Source organism: Sorex fumeus, unplaced genomic scaffold, assembly GCF_029834395.1.
Source record: "Sorex fumeus unplaced genomic scaffold, SorFum_2.1 ptg000126l, whole genome shotgun sequence".
NCBI classification, from domain to species: domain Eukaryota; kingdom Metazoa; phylum Chordata; class Mammalia; order Eulipotyphla; family Soricidae; genus Sorex; species Sorex fumeus.
Genome location: NW_026606183.1, coordinates 6679434 through 6700183, shown reverse-complemented (window position 1 = coordinate 6700183; position 20750 = coordinate 6679434). Strand labels below are relative to the sequence as shown.

Genomic DNA, 20750 nt, shown 5'->3' with positions numbered 1-20750 from the left:
GTACTATCTCGACAGCTGTCATGATAATATTTTTGAAATTGAAGCACATCACATAGGAAAATAATCCAAAATAAATACACAGCAGAATAAAGTTTTTGTTTGTTTTTAAATTTATTTTTCTTAATGATGAGACTGTGCCACACCTGGTGGTGCTCAAGGCTTTCTCCGGCTCTGTTGTTGAGGGGCTCAAATGTGGTGCTAGGAATCAAACCCAGGTCGGCTGTGTGCAAGGCAAATGCTTTACCTGCTATACGATCTCTCCAGCCTACAGCTAAATAAGTTAAAGCAAACATCTGTGAAAACACCATTCAGTCCAGAAATTATTACCAGTATTCAAAAGTTTCCTCTGTAAATGGTCCCAATCACTATTCTCATTTCTTCTGTAGTTAACTACCATTCTTACAAGTATTTTAGTTCAGCCAGCATTTGAATTTATATAAGTAGAATCACGTATTTTCATTGTTTCACTTATTTACAATTGTGAGATTTAATGATATTTGGTATAGCTGTAGTTTTTATTGTTGTCTTACAGGTTTTATTTATATTCCATTATACGAGTATACTGCAATTTATTCATTTTCTGTTATTGAACTCTTCAGTGTTTCTTTTGGGGGATATTATAAAGAAACATGCTACTGTGGTCATCCTGTACACATCTCTTCAAGTACATGTGCCTTGGGAATGGAATCACTACTTTGCAATTCAGAAACCAGCAGACCATGTAAAGCAATTAAAAATGTGCACACACTAAAGAGAGATTAAAGGGGAAAAAGAATGTGGTGATTGTCTTAAGTGTTCCAGAAGGAAAAATGAAGAAATTCTTAGTTGGTTCCAAAGGTAAGAGTTAACCATGAGAAAACGCCACGTATAGGGCAGTGGTTCTCCAATTTGGCTTCATAATGAACCAAGCAAAAAATTTCTAACACTATAACTGGAAAGATGAGCTTCTGCACTGTTTGGAGGCCAGGTAAGAGACATGATGGCTGAGCAAGCTTTATTGGCAACAAGACCACAGGTGGAAGATGGTGGACACATGTCTTCACAGTAAAGAGGTTTGATAGGGAAGCACCAATTAGAATGGGTATGTTGTAGACAGGGTGGCACTAGAGTGAACAATAAATTCTGTGGGGGACTGATCCGTTGATATACACTACAAACTTAAAGGCCTGGTTAGATGAAGATAATTATCCTTTTTAGGCCTTGAGGGTTTTTTGGGGTTTTATTGTTTTTGAGAGGACCCATACCAGGCTGTACTCAGGGTTTACTCCTGTTGGTACTAGGAGTTAAACTGAGTGTCAGGAATTGAACTGGGGTCCAACCACCTGCAAGGCAAGCATCTATCCACTGTACAATGTCTTTAGCCTCCTTTCTAGTTTGTTTGGTTCTTTTTCTTGGTTGTGGGCCACACCCAGCAGTGCTTACTCCTGATAAGGGTCTGGGGACAATATAAAGTGCCAGGGATTGTGCTCGGTTCAGCTGCATACAAGGCAAGGACCATACCTGCTGTACTATCTCTTCATCCCATTTTCTAGATCCTTGTCTGGCACATTCTCTGCTGTCCTCATCACAACTTACAATGTGGTTTGTATTTTCTCTCTCTCTGACTCTCCTTATAGTTGTCTAATTAAAACTATTAAAAAGGAAAGGGGGCTATAGATAGTGCAGTGGGTAGAGTGCTTTCCTTGCACATGGCCAACCTGGGTTTGATCCCCACATATGCCAGTGGTCCCCCAAGCCCTGCCAGGAATAATTTCTGAGTGAGTAACCAGGAGTAACCCCTAAGCATCGCTGGGTGCAGTCCAAACACATACACACACAAAGAAGAGGGAAGGTGGGAACTGGAGATAATACAGAGATAAGGTCCTTGCTTTGCACGCAGCCGACCCTGATTCAACCAAGCATTGCATATGGCCCTCCAAGAACCACTCATCAGAGTGATCCACAGCTTCGGGTGGATTTTAATGCCTGCCTTTTACCCTCTAGAAATTTTGATTTAATTGTGTGGGGTGCTGCATAGGCATCAGGACAACAAATTTTAAGAGCTTTTTGGGTTTTTCTCTGCACCATGCTGCTCAGGGGGACCATATGTGGTACCTGGGATTTGAACTGTTGGCAGCATATAGTGCAAGTGCCTTACATCCTGTATTATCTCAGGATTCTTTTTCCACCTGTAGTGTTGTGGGCCACACCTAGCAGTGTGGGGGTGAGGATAGGATCAGGGCAGAACTATTTTCCCACACTGCTCCTGGCCAGTGTTCAGGGGACCATGGAACCATGAATCAAACCTGACCTGCAATAAAGTGCTCACCCTTTTTTGCTCCTACCATCACTGTCACTGTCCTCCCGTTGTTCATCGATTTGTTCAAGCGGGCCCAGTAACGTCTCCATTTTGAGACTTGTTACTGTGGCATATTGAATACGTCACGGGTAGCTTGCCAGGCTTTGCCGTGCGGACGAGATTCAGTAGCTTGCCAGGCTTTGTCGGGCTCTCCGAGAGGGGCGGAGGAATAGAACCCAGCTTGGCCAGGCTGGCTGCGCTGCGCGCAAGGCAAACGCCCTACCACTGTGCTGTCACTCCTACCATAGTAGAGGTTTTTTAAATTTTACAGCAAAAAAAAATGTTTAGTAAATAAGTCTTCATTAACAAACGAGCTCAACAATTTACAATCTATAAATCTCACTTAAGTCTTAAATTGCTGTCATTTTAGCAAGGGAATATTAAAACCAGATTTTAGAGTCACTTGATTTACCAGAGATTTGGAAAACAAGGCACAACTTCAGAATTCTTTCAACTTTCTCTAAAACCCAGGGCGGTGGCTTCAGCTCTATCAGGAGGAATCTTAATTCTGTCAACTTGAAATCTAATTGCCTGAAATAACCTTTCTTCACTCATTAAGTAAAATTTTGTTTGTATTTGAGATCTCATTAAAGTTTTTTGTTTGGGGGCCACACCCAGTAGTGCTCTAGGGAACTATACAGTTTGGGGAGGAAATGAGTTGGGAAGAACATAGATAAAACTGTAGCCTGTGAGCTTTCTTCAGCCCAAGTAAAACCCAGTCCCCCAACCTACACATTCCTTTTACATTCACATGGGGCCTTGTAAAAAAATTTCGACTTTCCCATATATCCATTATCCTTTTTGTCCCCTTTCTTGGCTTTTGGGACACACCAGTAATGCTCAGGACTTACTCCTGACTCTGATCAGACATCACTCTTGGCACTTGAAACGTGTGGATCAAACCCGGGTTGGCCTTGTGCAAGACAAGTTCCTTAACTCCTGTATTATCTCTGGCCCATTACCTTTCTTAAAACACATCTTGGGGCTGGAGCAATAGCACAGCAGGTAGGGTGTTTGCCTTGCATGCGACCAACCCAGGTTCAATTCCCAGCATCCCATATGGTCCCCCGAGCACCGCCAGGAGTGATTCCTGAGTTCAAAGCTAGGAGTAACCCCTGAGCATCACCAGGTGTGACCTAAAAAGCAAAAAAAAAAAAACAAACTATTTTTTGGGGTGGGAGTCACACCGGGCAATGCACAGGGGTCACTCTTGGCTCATGCACTCAGGATTACTCTTTGCGGTGTTCAGGGAGCCATATGGGATGCTGGGAATCGAAGCCTGGTTGGCCGCATGCAAGGCAGACGCCCTACCCGCTGTGCTATCGCTCCAGCCCCAAACAGATCTATACTCTTGATAGACTTAAAACCCCTAGTTTGGGGCTGGAGCAATAGCACAGCAAGTAGGGCATTTTCCTTGCACGCGGCCGACCCGGGTTCAATTCCCAGCATCCCATATGGCTCCCTGAGGACCACCAGGGGTGGTTCCTGAGTGCAGAGCCAGGAGTAACCCCTGTGCATAGCAGGGTGTGACCCAAAACGTAAAAAACAAACCCTAGTTTGGGCCCAAGAGTGGATAGCACACATGCTTGCTTCACATGTGGCCTACTCTGGTTTAATCCTTGGTATCACCTAGTCCCTTGAGTGCCACTAGAAGTGATCCCTGAGTGTAGGGTCAGGAATAAGCCCTGAGCTCCACCAGGTGTGACCCCCAAGGCCAAATAAACGTAGTTTTAAATGTCAATATATTGGTCTTTAAAAAAAGGGGGGGTACTTTTTTTTTTTTTAAGTAAGGCACTTTCCTTGCACATACCAGACTCAGTTTAGATCCTCAACGTCTGTATGCACTGCTAGGAGTAACCCTGAGCATCACTGGGTGTGGCCCAAATGCCTAAAAAAGCAGGGAAGATGGCAGACTCTGGGAATGGGATGTTTTCTCTGGTAAGACAGCTTTATCAGATGCGTTAAAAGTTTCTGTAAATAAGGTCAGGGATGTAGCATAGGGGATAGGGCACTTGCCTTGCATATAGCTTACCCAAATTTGATCCTCAGCACATGTGGGTTCCCCAGTCTCTGCAAGGCTTATTCCTTAATCCTGAACATAACTGGGTGTGGCCCAACTTCCACTTCCCACAAAAGAGGTTTCTGTAAATAGGGTGGGGAAGGCACTTGCTTTTCATGCATGCAGTCAACTAGATTAAATCCCTAGTATTGCACATGGTCCCCCACAGAGTGATCCCTAACGTACCACCAAGTATAGCCCCGTACCACAAGGTAAGCCCTTGTTTGCTATTCAGTTAACTTTTATATCAAGAGGTCAAGGCCAATTTTTTATCAACCAAGAGCAAATACAAAACACTTGAAGTCTTATTTCATGACTTTCCCTTCCTGAAGGTTACCAAAGATGAGTTTCAGTGCAAAGGCAATCACTGAAGCTTGACTGAGATGGCTTCTCAACTTCCTGTGATTCTTAGGCCATCTACAAGAGGCTTGATGCTGGTAATTGAACCAAGGTTGCACCATGCATGCGAAGCAAGTGCCTTACCTGCTGTATCCTCTCCCTCTGACCCCTATTTACAGAAACATTTAAGCTGTTTGATAATCATCTCCCTTTTACTGGAGTGAATATTCTATTCCCTCAATCTATTCTTTTAAAAACTATCTTGACTTCAGATCAATAGAAAATGCTTTCAAGCTGTAAACACTCCCTTTCTCTTGCCCGCCCCTCCCCTGGGCCCAGCAAGACAACCCCATTATCAATGAACCACATTTTTGGCCCCAATTTTTTTATAGGGCCCACAGGGGCCTGAGAAATAATAGTACAGTGGGTAGGGCTACTTGCCTTGCACGCGGCCGACGTGGGTTTGATTCCCGGCTACATCTGAACCTGTGTGGTACTGGGAAAGGACCAGGTACCAGAGCTCTCAGCTTTGCATTTGTTAGGCATATGACTCACTAGATGGGCCATTTCCTTGGTTCTTGACATCTCAGTTAACTAACACCTAAGAGAGATTCAGGGGGCCAACGAACAGTTACAAAACCGGAAACTATTTCAGGTCCACATCAAATTCTAAACATCTTAAGGGGTGCGAACTACCCAAAGCAGGTGCTTCGAAACTAACCACTAAAAGCCGAAATTAAGTGGGATGCAAGGAGGAGATTGCACAAGGTGCCCGAGTGGCTGCCGCATGCTGGTTACCTAGAGGTCATGCTTTCAGTAATAACTTCCGGGTCCGAGTCCCGGCCTCCAACCCGAGACTTCGGGCCACCCCCACCAGGCGCTGGAGAATGATTGGTCTATGTGGGGGCCCGGGTTTCTATTGGGCTGCCAGCTTCCAATCGGAAAGGTTCTTGAACCTTGGTCTGCCGGCGGCGCTGGCTATTGGTGAACAGGGTGGAGGCGTGGCTTGGGGCGTTCGCGGGCTCCTTCCGGACCTGGAGTAAGGGACGAGAGGCGAACGCCACGGTAGAGCGGGCTCCCGCCAACCCTGGCTTGTCTCTCCGCCCCCGAGGGTGAGCCTGCGCGAGACCCCGCGCTCCTCCCGGAGCCGACGGAGTGCGCCTGCGCAGCAACAGCCGCCAGTTCGAGAGTCCCTTCCCTCTTCCTTCCACACCTTCCCTTCCCTTCCCCCCGCCTCCCCTCCCAGGCCTGCCACCTGTCCCATTCCCTAGACCCTTTTGCAGGGTCTCCCTCGCCCTAGTCCTTCCCCACCCCGTCCCCATCCCCTAGGACCCTGGCGCCCCAGCCGCAGGGGCTGCGCCATCGCGAGCCGCAATGTGTGTCCACGCAGAGCCTGTGGTCCTCCCTCCCCTCACAACCCTCCGTTTCCTCCACACAGGCCACCTCCTCTTTCAGAATGACGCTGGACGTGGGGCCGGAGGATGATCTGCCCGACTGGGCTGCTGCCAAGGAATTTTACCAGAAATATGACCCTAAGGACGTCATTGGCAGGTGAGGCCACACGACCCGGGAGAGCAGCTGATGAGAAGCCTCCTGGGCTTAGCAAGGATCGGTAGCCCCCTCCAAGGATTCAGTCCTCCCCAGGATTACAGTTACACCGAAGTAGCTATAAAATGTGTAGGATCGAGTGATTAGTGGATGAACTTGTGGTGACTAGATTCCTGTTATTCAGTCCCATTTTTCACACTACGTTCAGAAACATAGTTGAAGCACCTGTATGCCATATTCAAAGTGAAACACAGAGTAGAAAATATGTCAGTGCACTGAAGATACTCCCAAGTGACATAAGAGCACTAAAAATAGCTTTGGACACTATTAGAGAACTGGGATGGGGGCATTTCAAGTTTGGTCCATGGCACTGCATGGTTCTTTTAGCACCAAATCTCTAGTACCTCCAGCTAGCCTGGTATCCCTCTGTACAGAGATAGTGATGATACGTGGTCCGGTAGCTTAATTAAGAATGAAAGCACTTGGTGCAGGAAGTAGCTCAGTGGCTCCTTGACCGTCAGGTCCTGGTTTGGTCCCTGGCACTGCACACCTGCGCATTCTTACAGGGAAAATGCTGTGTCACGTAATAGAGGATACCCAGAAATGTGGTGGTTCCATTTACTTTGGACATACAAACAGGTCTTAGTTGGATGACTGTAGGGAGACTTTGAAGCCCCTAAAATTGTGAAAGTATATCTTTGTTACAGATTTCAGCTTTTAGAAGATTCTGTTATTAAAAGATTAGTAACAATTGAGAACATAGCTCAGTTGGTTGGAGAGAATGCCTTGTCTGCTTGGGACCCCGAGTTTGATCCTTGGCACCCCATGGCATCCCTGAATGCTGCTGCAGCATGTCTTAGTTCTGCAGTACCGGGCTGGCTCTCAGCTGGAATGCTTCCTGGCCCCCTCAAGTAAGAGTGGTTAGACCAGGAGCTTCACACTCAAATGCCCTTAGTGGTTGGGCAAAAAAGAAAAAAAAAAACTGTGTAGTGGCTAAGAGGAAGACAATATGGTGTGATATGTGAATACCTTTGTAGAGAGTGTTGCACGACATGTCTGTGGGCTTGGCTGGCTAGAAGATCAACAGTAATCTGTCACTTGGTTGGATCGGAGATGTGAGTAATGACCCTGCCAAGTAGAGGGAGTTATTGGAGGACGTTGAGGCCAGGCAAGTACAGGCATGAGGGTATGTGAGGGCAAAGAGTGGAATCCAGAGGGTCTTTTTGAGCCTTACAAAATGTGGTCTGAGGCCAGATCCCGGAGATATGGACAACTTAGCTTAGGCGCTCATGGAGTAAGTAATACAAAACCAGGCAAGGGAGTCTTTATCTGGGACATTCTTTACGACAACGAATGGGGGTACCTCGAGATCTTCCATCATCCTGTCAAGATACTCTGGGCCCCATTCCAGAGCAGGTAAAGTAGAAGTTGAGACTTTGTCAGGAGATTGTTTGTAGGTTAATTAGTGGCAAATCTAGATCATGAAGAAAGGTCTTACTAATGCTCAATGCTGGTCTCCATTCGTTGACTAGAAATATTGTAAGGGAGCTCTGAGCTTGGGGTTGGGTGAGTGTGGGTACTGTCTAAAGGTGCCTTAGGTCATTCCTTGTCACTTTCTCCTTGTAGATTTCCAGGGCCAGCGGCTGGGGCCCTGTGTACAAATGACTGCCTTTGGTCACCGAGGGAGGGTTGGGGTGGACTGGCGGAATGGGATTGGAGTTTGTGATACAAATCATGCTGGCACCCCCATTGCTCACTGGGGTTACCGTGAGGCAGGGTGAGCACTCCAGTCAGTCGCCCAGTTTTCCAGATGGTCCTTCCAAGTCTGATGGAATGGGTGTGAGGAACGAGAGGAGGCAGCCCTGACTCTGCTCCCCGGCCTTGACAGAGGAGTGAGCTCTGTGGTTCGCCGCTGTGTTCATCGAGCCACTGGCCAGGAATTTGCCGTGAAGATCATGGAAGTGACAGCCGAGCGACTGAGTCCTGAGCAGCTGGAGGAGGTGCGGGAAGCCACTCGGCGAGAGACACATATCCTTCGCCAGGTCGCCGGCCACCCCCACATCAGTGAGGCTACATTCCCCACTCCTGTTAGCCGACAGTCATCTCCTGCTGTCTCTCCCCCAGTCCATTCCCCCATTGCTCTCATGCTTCTGTCCCCTTCCTCCTGGCGCTGCTCCACCTCAGAGCGTGGTCAGCTTTGGGTCCCCGCAGCCGCCTTTGGTTCTCCATCCCTCCCAGTAACAGCCCACGGCTGCCTCCGGGTGGAACGCCTCATGAATAGGCACCCACTCCTTTCCATCTCCTCTCTGCCTCTCTGCCTCTTTCCCCAGTCACTCTCATCGATTCCTACGAGTCTCCTAGCTTCATGTTCCTGGTGTTTGACCTGTGAGTATCTCCCTGCCCCTTTCTCAGATGCCACTGCTGCCTCCTCACTTCCTAGTGCAGAGAAAGCGAATCCGCCCACTCCTTCCTCTCCTGGCTGGAGCCTGGCCTGCGGGCCTGTGGCTCAGGCTCCTTTTCCTAAACACACAGTTGGAGGCAAATTCTTCCAGTGTAGTAGTTGTGAGTCATATCCAAGGGCCTGAATACCTCAGTCTTCTGGGTTTGTTTAGTTAGCAGAGAAGGATAACCCAGATTCTCAGTCATTAGTCAGTCTAATGACATGTGCTTTGTAAACAAATTGCAAAGGGACTCAAAAGAGAATCATTTGAATACAAAATACTTAAGAGATGCCTCTTGGGGGCGGGGGGGTGGGGGTGGGGAAGTGGTCTTAAATACAGAAATGACCTCACAGGATCCTGTGAGATAGCACACAGGTGGTAGAGCACATGCCTGGCATGTGCTGGGCCCTTAAGTTGGTTATTTTTTGTTTTTTGTGTGTTTTTTTTTTTTTGGGCTTTTTGTGTGACACCCGGCAATGCAATACACAGGGGTTACTCCTGGCTCTGCACTCAGGAGTTACTCCTGGCAGTGCTCAGAGGACCATATGGGATGCTGGGAATCGAACCCGGCTCAGCCGCGTGCAAGGAAAACACCCTACCTACTGTGCTATCGCTCCAGCCTCAAGGCCCTAAGTTTTCTCCAGCCACATACCAGCCCCACTAGTTACGGGCCCTGTGGCACCTGATCACACACAGATGGGTATGGCCCTTCAAAAAAAGGGAAGGGTTGGAGCGATAGTATGACACTTGCTTTGCAAGTGGCTGACCCTGGTTTGCTCCCCAGCACCCCATATGGTTCCCCAAGTACGGCCAGGAGTGATCCCTAAGTGCAGAGCCAGGAGTAAGCCCTGAGCACCACCAGGTATGGCCCCTCAAATAAAAAAATAAAGGGTCAGAGAATTAGTCCAGAATGTGAGGTGCTTGCCTTGCATACAGCTGACCCAGGTTTAATTCCTGATATTCTAAGGGCTTACCAGGAATGATCCCTGAGCACAGAGCCACGAGTAAAGTCTTGTACACTTCTGGCTTAAAAACCAGAAAGAGAAAGAGAGGTTACTGGGATAGAAACAGTGGGAGTATATGGCCCTGTTGTCATATCATACAGGAGCTAACAGGGGAAGTATATGGCCATGGTGTCCTATAGGGGCTAACAGCAATGTGTATGGCGCTGGTGTCATATCCTCTAGGAGCTAACAATGGAAATTCAAATCCCAGTGTCCCATATGCACCATGCACAGTCCTGGTAGACCAGCTGTCTGCTATCCCACAAACCTCAAGGGTTTTCCAGCCACACTGCCCCCAATACTGTGTAAGCACCACAAAAAGGAATGTGGTCCTCAGCTAGAGCTGCAGTTAAAAAGATGTGCGCTCACCATAGCCTGGAGGGGGCAAGCGCATGTGTGACGACAACCCCAGGGAGCATGTGTGAAAGCACCACAAATAAAGGAGTGCAAACCTCGGTGAACACTTGTGGCGAGCACTTTTGTGACCCCAGTGAGCATCCCAGCGAGCATCCCAGCAGGCATGTATATAGCCTGTCCAGGACAAGGACAGCATGGGGGAGGGGGATGAAAATAAACTGGGGAGAGATAGTTCAAAGAGTTATGTGCCTTGCATGCATGAGGTCCTGAATTCTATCCCTGGCACCTCATGGCCCTCTGCAATGCTGGGTATAACCCTGGAGGCCCTTTTGGGCCTACCGGGGAGATTCAAAAAATAAAATTTAAGAGCAATTGAGAGCCAGAGAGATAGCAAGGAGATTAAGGTAGCTTGCCTTGCAGCCAGTCTCAGTTTGATTCCTTGCATCATGTATGGTTCCTCTAGCATCACCAGAGGTGACCCCTGGCCAGGAGTCCTAAGCACCACTGGGTGTGGCCCCCCAAACAAAAATTATAATTGAAAAAAAAAATCATGTAAGTCAAAGCAGTAGCAGTAGGTATCTTTACATGCCACCATTTAAATTTACAAAACAGTTACTCTACCTGGGAAGTACCTATCTGGTTTGGTTTGGTTTGGTTTGGTTTGGTTTGGTTTGGTTTGGTTCTGTAGGGGACAGTCCTGACAGAAGTTGACTCTTAATGCCCAGGAGCCACTAGGGCTATTCTTTAATTTAGGGGACTCAGGGACGCCTCTGCTGACCCGTGACTCCTCCATGCAGCCAGAGCGGCTTGGTGATCAAGTCCTTCAGTACTGTGTTTGAGCCCAGAATTGCTGGGGACTTCAGGACCATTCCTGGCTGTGCCCGCTGGGGCAGGGGCCGCAGCTCTATCCTGTTAGCTGTATTTCCTTGGTCCTGTAATCTTTTAAGTTTTTCTAATTAAATGTTTTTCACTTGGGAGAGTGTTTTGGGCCATACCTGGTAGCACTCAGGGAACTAAACATGGTGGTCGGAACAGAACCTGAGTTGACCACTGGCAAAGCACTTGCCACTTTGCTTTGCCTCCTGTACTATCTCTATGGTTCCTGTAATCTTTTCATTTTTCCTTTTTAAGTACAAGATAGGGAGGTGGTACAGGAGATGGTGCAGCATATGAGGCACATGCCTGAAACCCAGCTCTGATCCCTGGTACCCTGGGCACTGCCGAGTCTCCCTGCAGTCTCTCAAGTACTGCCAGGCTAGCCTGGGTCGCCCCTGGCACCACAGGACCTGAGCAGAACATGTCCTTAAGCACTTGCATTTGAGCCTCTGGCCCAGTTGGCTGTGACCTGGCATGGCTCCCAGAAGCCCTGAGCACTGCTTTGGAGGCCACAATAAAAGGAACATTGAAGATGAAATCTTGTTCAATTCTTTTACTGCTCTTTAGAATTTGGCCTGTGATCTAAATACATTCCCTCCAAAGGCTTTTTTGAGGCGCCACGGCTTCGTGCACGTAAAGACTCATAAGTGGGTTTGATCCCTGCCACCCCACAAATTGGGGCTGTTCTCAAATAACAAGTTATTCTCCTGCTAATTATTATGAAGGCATTTACTCTTGGCAGCTCAGCCCCATTGTAGCACAGCTCAGCTGCTGGCCGGCCAGCCAGCCGCAAGCGTCTGGCACATGCTTGATATTCTCTGCCTGGAGAACTCTTCATCTGTCTAGGGCAGTATTTCCCAAAGTGCGGGCATACTGGAATGGTTTGGGGGTGCAGAGCACAGAGCCAGGAGCGATTCCTGAGCACACAGCTAGTGTGGCATAAGAGCCAAAAACATAAAAAGGTAGATTTCTAGGGTGGTGATGAGTAAACTTTTTTGTTCGGTTTTCTGATAGTGGGTGGCAGGCCAGATAATTTTGGGAGCCTCTGGTCTAGAGGAATTTCTCGTTACTGGCCTCGCCCTTGGGATCTTCTGTGAGCAAAGGCTTATTTTCTCAGCTTTGCTGTGGCATGCACCTACCTCCCAACTCCTGTCCCTTAGGATGCGGAAGGGAGAGCTCTTTGACTATCTCACGGAGAAGGTGGCCCTCTCAGAAAAGGAAACCAGGTAATGCTTGGGCCTGAGCTCGGGTCAGGCATGGGGGTGGGCGGGAGAAGCAGAGGAGACTCTGCCCTCCCTAGGTCCATCATGAGGTCTCTGCTGGAAGCTGTGAGCTTTCTCCACGCCAACAACATCGTGCACCGAGACCTGAAGCCCGAGAATATTCTCCTGGATGACAATATGCAGATCCGCCTTTCAGATTTTGGGTTCTCCTGCCACTTGGAACCTGGCGAGAAGCTTCGAGGTGAGAGGGTCTAGTGCCCAAGGCTTGAGGCTGCCTGAGTCCCAGGTTCCCAGGAAAGGGAGAAATTAGGGAGTACTGGGAAGGACTCTCTGGTGCTCCCTGACTGGGGAGGATGGAGCAGACAAGTGGCCAAGCCTGCGAGGGCGTGTGCCGAGGCAGCCAGGGAAGGAATTCAGCTGGAGGACCAGGAAGTCACATGGTGGGGTGCGGGGTAAGGAAGCTCCAGAGCTGGGCCTTGGAAGACCAGACTTGTGCCAGGAACAGAGGGGTTGGTGGTGCTGCTTTGTAGGGACCTCTCAGGGTCCCCGAGCCCCCACCAGGACACTGTCAGTAGTAGCCTGAGTGCTGCCTGGCCCAAGGCCCCCCTGAAAGTAAAAGAGAGGAAAATGTGTTGGAGGAAATACTTGTAGTGCAGATGAGAGACTGAAGTTCCAAGTGTGGGAGTGGGAGTGCAGTGGGTAGGGCGCTTGCCTTGCGTGTGGCCAGTTCAGTCCCCAGCACCACATATGTTCCCCCCACAAGCCCTACCAGGAGTGACCGGAGTGCAGAGCCAGCCCTAAGCACCACTGGTGAGAGCCCAAGCCCCTCTTCCTTCCTCTCCCTCTCCTTCGGTGACCTTGTGGTGTGCTTGTTAATAGCATATATACACTGGCGCTGTGAGCCGGCACCACACCTCGCTTATTTCTTTAAATGATTTCGATAGACGTAGCACTGTCTGTAGCCCTCTCCTATTGTGCATCGATTTGCTCAAGCGGGCACCAGTAACGTCTCCATTGTGAAACTTGTTACTGTTTTTAGCATACCGAATACGCCACGGGGAGCTTGCCAGTCTCTTGGTCAAGCTACTCTGAGTAGCTTGCTGGGCTCTCCAAGGAATCGAACCCGGGTTGGCCGCTTGCAAGGCAAACATCTTACCCACTGTGCTATCGCTGTAGCTCCAACTATTTGATAGACGTAATAGTTTTTATGTATATTCTTTACAGAGGAGAGGTGAGGGGTCTTTTCGGATCATGTTGCTGGTACTTAAACTGTCTCAGTTCAGAGCTCATGCTCCCTGTCTGGAGACACAAATCCTTTGGTTTCTACTCACACCTTTCCCTGCCTTTGTGACCCCCCCTCCCCCCCGTCCCTCTCTCTTGGGTGTCCTATCTCACCTGTCACCTCTCTCCATTTAGGATTTGGGGGCCACACTGGGGTATGCTCAGGGTCTCCTCCAGGCTCTGTGCTCAGGGATCAGTATACCAAACTGAGGTTGGCATCAGGCAAGGCAAGTGCCCTTATCCCTGTACTGTCTGTCACCCCCTGATTTTGGGACCCCAACTGGGCTCAGAGCCCTACATTCATGGATCACTCCTGGCAGTGCTTCGGGGACCCAAGTTCCTTAGAGCTGTAATTTAGGAAAGATAGTTCAGGAGGTAAGCCTTGCATCTGGCTGCTTTGGCCTAGTTTGATCCTTGGCACCACATAGGGTACCCTGAGCACTGTTAGATGTGGTCCCAGCCCATCCCCAAATAAGGAAATTATTGTAAAGCTTTAAAGATTCAGGTCATGTTAGAGTTCGGGTGGGTTTTTGGGGGTTCCTATATCTTCCTCCTTCATGACAGAACTTACTGTACGATTTGCTTGCTTTCTGGTAAATTACTTGTTCAGGTACATCTAACATACATCTGCACAGAATGGGTGTTCAGGAAACACATGAAAGAGGAATGAATTTCCCAAGTGGGTCATTTTCTATTTAGTTCCTTTTTGGGCCACATCCAGCGAATAGTGCTCAGGGCTTATTCCAGGATGTGCACTGAGGGATCACTCCTGAGGGGGCTAAGGGGTATGGGATACTCAGGATGAAACCCAGGTTGGTCGTACGCAAGACAAGCTCCCTATCCGCTGTACTATTTTAGGCCTTTTAAGATCTGGATTTGTGCCATGGCAGTTTGGGAATTGTTGGGATGAAAAGAGGTGGTATCTGAACTAATGGAAACTAAGAGGCTTAAAATCAAGTCCTGAGGCGACTGGAGAGATGGTACAGCAGGTAGGGCAACTTGCCTTGCACATGGACAAATGGTTTGATTCCCAGCATCCCATATGGTCCCCTCACCCCCATCCCAAACATGCCAGGAGTAATTCCTTAGTGCATAGCTAGGAGAAGCCCCAGCATCGCCAGGTTTTCTCCCTCTTCCTCTCCCCCACACCCCACTTCATCTCCCCATGGGAAAAGTAAAAAATCAAGTCATGGAGAACCCTGTACTATTAGTCTCGACTTGCTCCTGAGGCCACAATGGGGGAAAACCAGGACAAGGTTTTAACAACGGTTGTACCCAGTGCTTCAAGAACTCTCACATGTGGGTTAAAGAGATAGTTACAGCATGTAAAGCACTTGCCTTGCCTGTGGCCAACCCAAGTTTAATTTCTGGCACCCCATATGGTCCCCCGAGAATTGCCAGGAGTAATCCCCGAGTCCAGAGCAAGGAGTAAGCCCTGAGCACAGCCTGTGTGGCCAAAACAAACCTTTCGAGAAAGAAAAATGCCTTGTATCCCATTTGTGCTTCTGTATTTGGCGGTTGTGCTAATCAGAGTAGACTGTAGGAAGAGATTTAGACAGAAAGACTGGAACTCAGAGAAGATTCAAGTTGGATCTCCCATATGTCTTAGGTGTGTAAAAATACAAGTGATGGAAGGGGTGGGCTGAAGGATTGGACTACAGCTGGAACAGAGGCACTTTGTGTGTTCATTTAAAGAAGGTATGTTTCTTGGGTGGCACCCAAGTAATTTTGTTTTAGGCCACACCGTACTCAGGGTTTTTCCTGGCTCACACTCATTCCAGTGAGTGTGAGCAGTGCATGGGAGGCCACGTTGGGGACCACATCAAATCCAGATTGGTCGTGTCCAAGGCAAGCACCTTACGCGCTGCACTACTGCTCCAGCCAACCCACTTTTTTTTTTTTTTAAATGAAAGGGCGTTCAGTGTTCCATACCTAAGGTGGAATCTTGAAGTCAACCCAAAAAATCAGATTTTCCCAGGAAGGCCATTGGGACTCTTGGGAGCTTAGCAGGTATAGGGTCTCTGAGACTCCACCCCTGACCTCGCCAGGTCAGTCCACACTTCGTTCTGGCTCTGACGGCTACTATGGAGGCGTGTAAGGGAGCAGCACACGGCTGCGGGGATGGGCCCCAGAGACATCTCAGTGATCTTAGCCTTCTCTTCCAGAGTTGTGTGGGACGCCAGGATACCTAGCACCAGAGATCCTGAAATGCTCCATGGATGAAACCCACCCTGGCTACAGCAGGGAGGTTGATCTGTGAGTTTCTGCTCTCCCTTTTCCTTCTCCCTCGTGTATTATCTTTCGACCTCTCTGCTTATCATTGAGTCCTGTCTAACTCAGGTCTCATTCCCAGCTGGGCCTGTGGGGTGATTCTGTTCACACTCCTGGCCGGCTCGCCACCATTCTGGCACCGGCGCCAGATCCTCATGCTGCGCATGATCATGGAGGGCCAGTACCAGTTCACTTCGCCCGAGTGGGATGACCGTTCAAATACCGTCAAAGACCTGGTAAGCGGGGCCAAGGGTTGGGGAGGTGGGAAGCCCGAGAGCCGCCCCTCATGCGCTGGGGTGTTCGCTAGATCTCGAGGCTGCTGCAAGTGGATCCTGAGAAGCGCCTGACAGCTGAGCAAGCTTTACTGCACCCCTTCTTTGAGCGCTGTGAAGGCGGCCAGCCCTGGACGCTTACCCCCCGCCAACGGTTCCGGGTAAGCCTGAGAGTGTCAGGGTCCAGGATGATGCCTCTGTCATAATGATCTTTGGTGGATGGCTTCGTGGCACTTACACTGCCCCTTCCCAGGTGGCAGTTTGGACGATACTGGCAGCTGGACGAGTGGCCTTAAGCACCCACCGCGCTCGGCCCCTGACCAAGAGTGCGCTGTTGAGGGATCCTTATGCGCTGCGGCCCGTGCGGCGCCTCATCGACAGCTGTGCCTTCCGCCTGTATGGGCACTGGGTGAAGAAGGGCGAGCAGCAGAATCGGGCGGCCCTGTTCCAGCACCTGCCCCCTCGGCCCTTCCCCGCTGGGGGTCCTGAAGAGGAGGAAGACTCGGCTTCTGTCAGCGATGAGACAATGCTGGAGCAGGGCTAGCGCCGCAGCATGGGGAAGCCCGCCAAGCTTCTCTACATTCCAGTCCCTCCAGGCTCTCTCAGCCACTCTGCCTGCCATGGCCACCGTGTGATCAGTCTCAAAGCCCAGCCCTGCGCACCTGTGGCCACTGGCCAGGGCTTCACCATCAGAGCCGAGGGATGAGGGAGTCACTCAGGTAGCTCCAGCTGGCCTAGAGAGTTCTGCCCGCGTCACCGCCTATGCAATAAAAGCTGCTCTGCCAGGAAAGCCAGTGCCCTATGTCTGGTGTCCGGCTTCCACCGGGAAGCCCGGCAGGTGTTCAGTAGGGGGATAGGGATGTGGCCACTCAGACCTAGACTTTTATTGGGGAAAACCTTGAGTCACTTGGTCTTGTTCTTCCCTTTGCCTGGTGGAAGCTGAAAGGGCCGCTCTAACGTGACCAACTTGCTGTTGAGCCTTTCCTCGCTGGCCTTGAGCTGCTCTTCCACCAGCTGTTTGAGCTGCTCCAGCTCCTTGTTCAACTGAGTCCTGATGTAGGCTCGGAGGAAAGATATGTGACCTGCAGGACCAGGGAAAGAGACACTGGGGCCAAGGGACCGCCCCTGGCTGGGCTAACCATCACCAAGGCACCTCGGGGACTGCCCCTTGGAGAGCAGAGGCATAGGTGGGGCAAGGCGGGCGGGCTTGCGGCCAAGCAGCAGTGGGACCTTTGGCAGATTATTTGACCTTCCCATAGCCCAGTCTACTGTGTGAAAAGATAGCAGGGACACCTAGCATCTATGATGAAAGGTCGATGAAATGCGCTAATAAACATGAAAACAGGGCTTGCCTGGCACATGGTATCAACAAATGTGTGCTGGCTACTTCTGTCATCAGTTTCATACACTCATCCTTGTCTAGAGCTTCTTCCTCTCCCCAGGCTGTGTGTTTTATCTAGTTGTCATTTTGATCTTTGGCAATCTTAGACACTGTGACTAAAAGCAGCCTGAAGTCCTAATGTTCCTTTCCCACCTGCCTGCAGGCGCAGGGAAAACCCAGCGGCCCCAGCCCCAGCTCCTCACTTGGCTCTTGCTCTGGCGTGGCCTCTGCTTCCGCCTCCTCCTCCAGGATGACGGCCTGCTCTTCCACTGCTGCCTCCCCTTCTTTCTCTGCAAACAAGAGGCAGGAGCCAGGGCTGGATCATTTAGCGGATAGGGCACTTGCCTTGCATGCAGCCAATCTGGCACCACATACTATCCCCTGAGCACAGAGCCAGGAGTAAACCCAAGCTCCACCCAGTATGGCCCCAAATACTACCACCATCCCCACCACCAAGGCTTCAGCCTCATTGCCATCCCCTGCCCAGCCTCCACCTGCTCCCTCACCTGTCTCACCCTCTGGAGAGAGAGTGGGGGCCTGTAGCCCCATGTAAGTTAAAGACAGATCAAGTCGCACCTGGGAAGAGGAAAGAGACTGGGTCAAGAAAGCGAGCACCTTCACTGAGGTTAAGGAAGAGGTGAGGGTTGTCAGCACTCCCGGCCCAGTACCTGGGGTGTAAAGACATATTTGTAGAGCTTAAAGTGGCGGAAGTAGGTGTTCACCACATAATCTGCAAGGGCCAGCAGCTGTTCCTCCTTAAAGAGATCGATGCTGAAGGGGGGCCTCTGCGGGGATGGTAGGAATTAGTTCTGGAAGGAGCATGGGGAGCCCCATGGGACCTCATAGGAAGATGAGGGTGGTCTGTGTGACAGACAGTAGGAGATCAGGTCAGAACTGAAGGAGAGGGCAGACCCCCAATGCAAGAAAACTGACCCTGACTCCATGGCAAAAAAGAGCGCTGGTGAAGTAGCGGTAACATTCCTCCACATTGCCCAAAGGGGTTGCTGGGAGGGAAATCAAGATGTGCTGGTTACTCTTCAGTTTCTTCCTGAGAAACTGATCACAGACATTTGAAGCAGACAGGTGCAGGTTCATTTTAATTTTTTAATTAGATTCCTTTTATTGAACCACCCTGAGATACACATGTACTGTTTTAGGCCTGGAACAAAACACAGGGTTCCTACCCTCATGAAGCTCAGATTATAGTGCATGCACCAAACTAAGAAAACCAAGAAAAACCTAATCCAGTCCTGTTACACATTTGGAAGGAAATCAGTTCTAGAAATGGAATAAGGAAGGAGCTTGCAAAACTGCATCTGTTAATTTTCCTTGGGATAGTCTTAGAAAGTTAGCTTCTTTTATAAATTGAATACTTCAAAGGTTAAATATGTTTTTATGAGAATGATAGAACAAAAGGTGTCCTGTGGTCACTTGAGCATTCCCAGTCTCTTCCCTGGCTCAAACCCACCAGCCGCTGCCTCTTACCGATACAGGCCTTGTGAAGATCCTGGAGCAGGGCACACGCTGTTGATGTCTGTTCCCGTGAGAAGCCCTGCTGGCGGCAAAAGATGAGTGCATGAGCGAAGAGGTCCAGTGTGATGGCTTCTTGGAGGCTCTGCTCAGGATAGCTGAGGTCCAGCAGCTCCGCCAACACCCTGTGCGGACAGAGAGAGGAAGAGTAGCAGTAGGGGTCTGCTGTCACCATCCCATGCTTTGGAGCCAGGCATTCCTCACACCTTCCCAGTACTCTTTCCCTGCTGATCACCCCCTCCCCCATACTTCCTCATCTCCTCAGTGTTGGCTGTCTTCTCCAGCCTGTGCATGGAATGGATGTCCAGGTACTTCCTGTAGAGGGAAAAGAAGAGATGTGAGTGGACAGTATGGCTCAGTGCCATAAGATTACGACTGATACACTGGGCTGAAAGCCAGGAGATGGAGTTTGAGTTCTGACCCTTCCACTAACTGACTCTGTAGCCTAAAGCAAGCGCCCTCCCCCTCTTGGTCTCTTCCTCCATTGGTCTGGATGAATGCTCTAGTTCTCTGCATTTACAAAGTCTAAAGTTAGAATGCGCTCTTTCCACTCTGCCTATCCCTTGCCATCCCTAACACTGGGCATTATTTTAAAACACATAGGCCGTCCAGAGATTCTTGCCCTTGAGTATGCCTGTTAGGGGTTTGCTTCAAGTGCTATGGAAACACCATGGTTACAGCCAGCAAGCTAGCAGTGCTGGGAGAGGGGGGCAGGGACATGATCTAGTGCCAGGGATGGAACTCGGGCACAAACCAGGCCCTGTTCTTAATTCCCCAGCCCAGCGAGTCTTAGTGTTCAGATAGTGTCCATAGAAATGGGCATTCCACTTACACCCCCAGTCTCGGGCTCCCTGCCCGTGACCAGTATACTGCTCAACTAGGGAGAAGGGAGAGCTGCCTCCCAGGCATCTGGATATCGCATCTCGGCCCCAGTCTCCTCTTCTGTAAAACGGACCGGGGGTGGGGGGGCCTGGCTACTCGGTACTAAAGTAATAATGCAAGTGGGAAGTGTTATCTTCACACTCACCACATGCAGATCCGGGGCTGGGGTAAGGGTGGCTGCGGAGAGAAAGCAGACCGGGGAAGGCTGAGCTGTGCCGCTCCCGGTCCGGACGCGCCAGCTTGCCTTCTCGAGTCTGGAAAGCCCGCGCAACGCTGGTGGGCGAGGCTCCAGCAGTCCCTAAAGTACTATTCATGGGCCAACAGCCTTTTCACTGAAGAGGCCGGGGCAACCTTTTGAACGTTAGTAAACGGCGACTGTGGATGCGCCCTCACCGGAAACAAGCTGGCGGCGGGGTCGTCGTCTGCTGCCGCCGAAGCCAGGGTCTCCGACTCTGTCCTCACGCCAGTTCCCGTCCGCCTGTGCGAGTCGACCGAGCTGGGGCGACTGGCAGGTTCCCGCAGCAGCTCGGAGGGCTGTTCAGGCTCGGGCCGCGTTCTAAGTCCCAGGGACTGCCTGGACTTCTGACGGATCATGTCGTCTCGCCTATCTGCCGCAGGTGACCACAAGGCTCGGTTCCACCACTCTGGAGACCGTCGGTTCTCCGGGCAGGGAAGGTCAGTCGCGGGCAGGCCCGTGGGTATCAACGGTGAGCGTTGCTAAGGGGGCGTACGCGGAAGGGAAGCAGAGGGCTGCTGCCAATCAGAGAGGGGGGAATGCGCATGCGTAACCGGCTGCAGGCCGCCCCCGTCCGTCCCTCGCTTCCAAGTTGCGAGCAGGAAGCGGGCGGCGTCAGCAAGGTTGGAAAGTGTGGTTGGGTTACCATGGGAACTGCCTTCTGGCCAATCACGGAGAGAAGAGGGGGCACACGAAGAAAAAGCCAGCCGGAA

The 20750-nt window shown here is 50.4% G+C and overlaps 2 protein-coding genes across 4 annotated transcripts; one reads left to right on the top strand and one right to left on the bottom strand.

The window, feature by feature from the left end:
- Nucleotides 1-5734: 5734 nt before the first annotated feature.
- On the top strand, nucleotides 5735-17329 carry PHKG2 (phosphorylase kinase catalytic subunit gamma 2). 3 transcript variants are annotated; one of them, XM_056137611.1, is made up of 10 exons: nucleotides 5735-5848; nucleotides 6175-6287; nucleotides 8173-8348; nucleotides 8615-8669; nucleotides 12123-12188; nucleotides 12263-12426; nucleotides 15632-15722; nucleotides 15820-15973; nucleotides 16045-16170; nucleotides 16263-17310. In XM_056137611.1, the coding sequence occupies exons 2-10, from the start codon at nucleotides 6193-6195 to the stop codon at nucleotides 16551-16553; spliced, it is 1218 nt and encodes a 405-aa protein (XP_055993586.1). In that variant the 5' UTR covers nucleotides 5735-5848; nucleotides 6175-6192; the 3' UTR covers nucleotides 16554-17310. The 3 variants fall into 3 exon arrangements, with proteins under 3 accessions (XP_055993586.1, XP_055993587.1, XP_055993588.1); XM_056137612.1 differs by lacking the exon at nucleotides 12123-12188 and having other exon boundaries at nucleotides 16263-17329; XM_056137613.1 differs by lacking the exon at nucleotides 5735-5848 and having other exon boundaries at nucleotides 6174-6287; nucleotides 8087-8348; nucleotides 16263-17312.
- On the bottom strand, nucleotides 16880-20520 carry CFAP119 (cilia and flagella associated protein 119). Its single transcript, XM_056137614.1, has 9 exons — nucleotides 20196-20520; nucleotides 19948-19979; nucleotides 19170-19235; nucleotides 18876-19045; nucleotides 18324-18394; nucleotides 18059-18175; nucleotides 17897-17966; nucleotides 17594-17680; nucleotides 16880-17091 (listed from the first exon to the last, which is right to left on the bottom strand). Exons 1-9 carry the CDS (start codon nucleotides 20394-20396, stop codon nucleotides 16913-16915), a joined length of 993 nt encoding a protein of 330 aa, XP_055993589.1. The 5' UTR covers nucleotides 20397-20520; the 3' UTR covers nucleotides 16880-16912.
- Nucleotides 20521-20750: the final 230 nt, after the last annotated feature.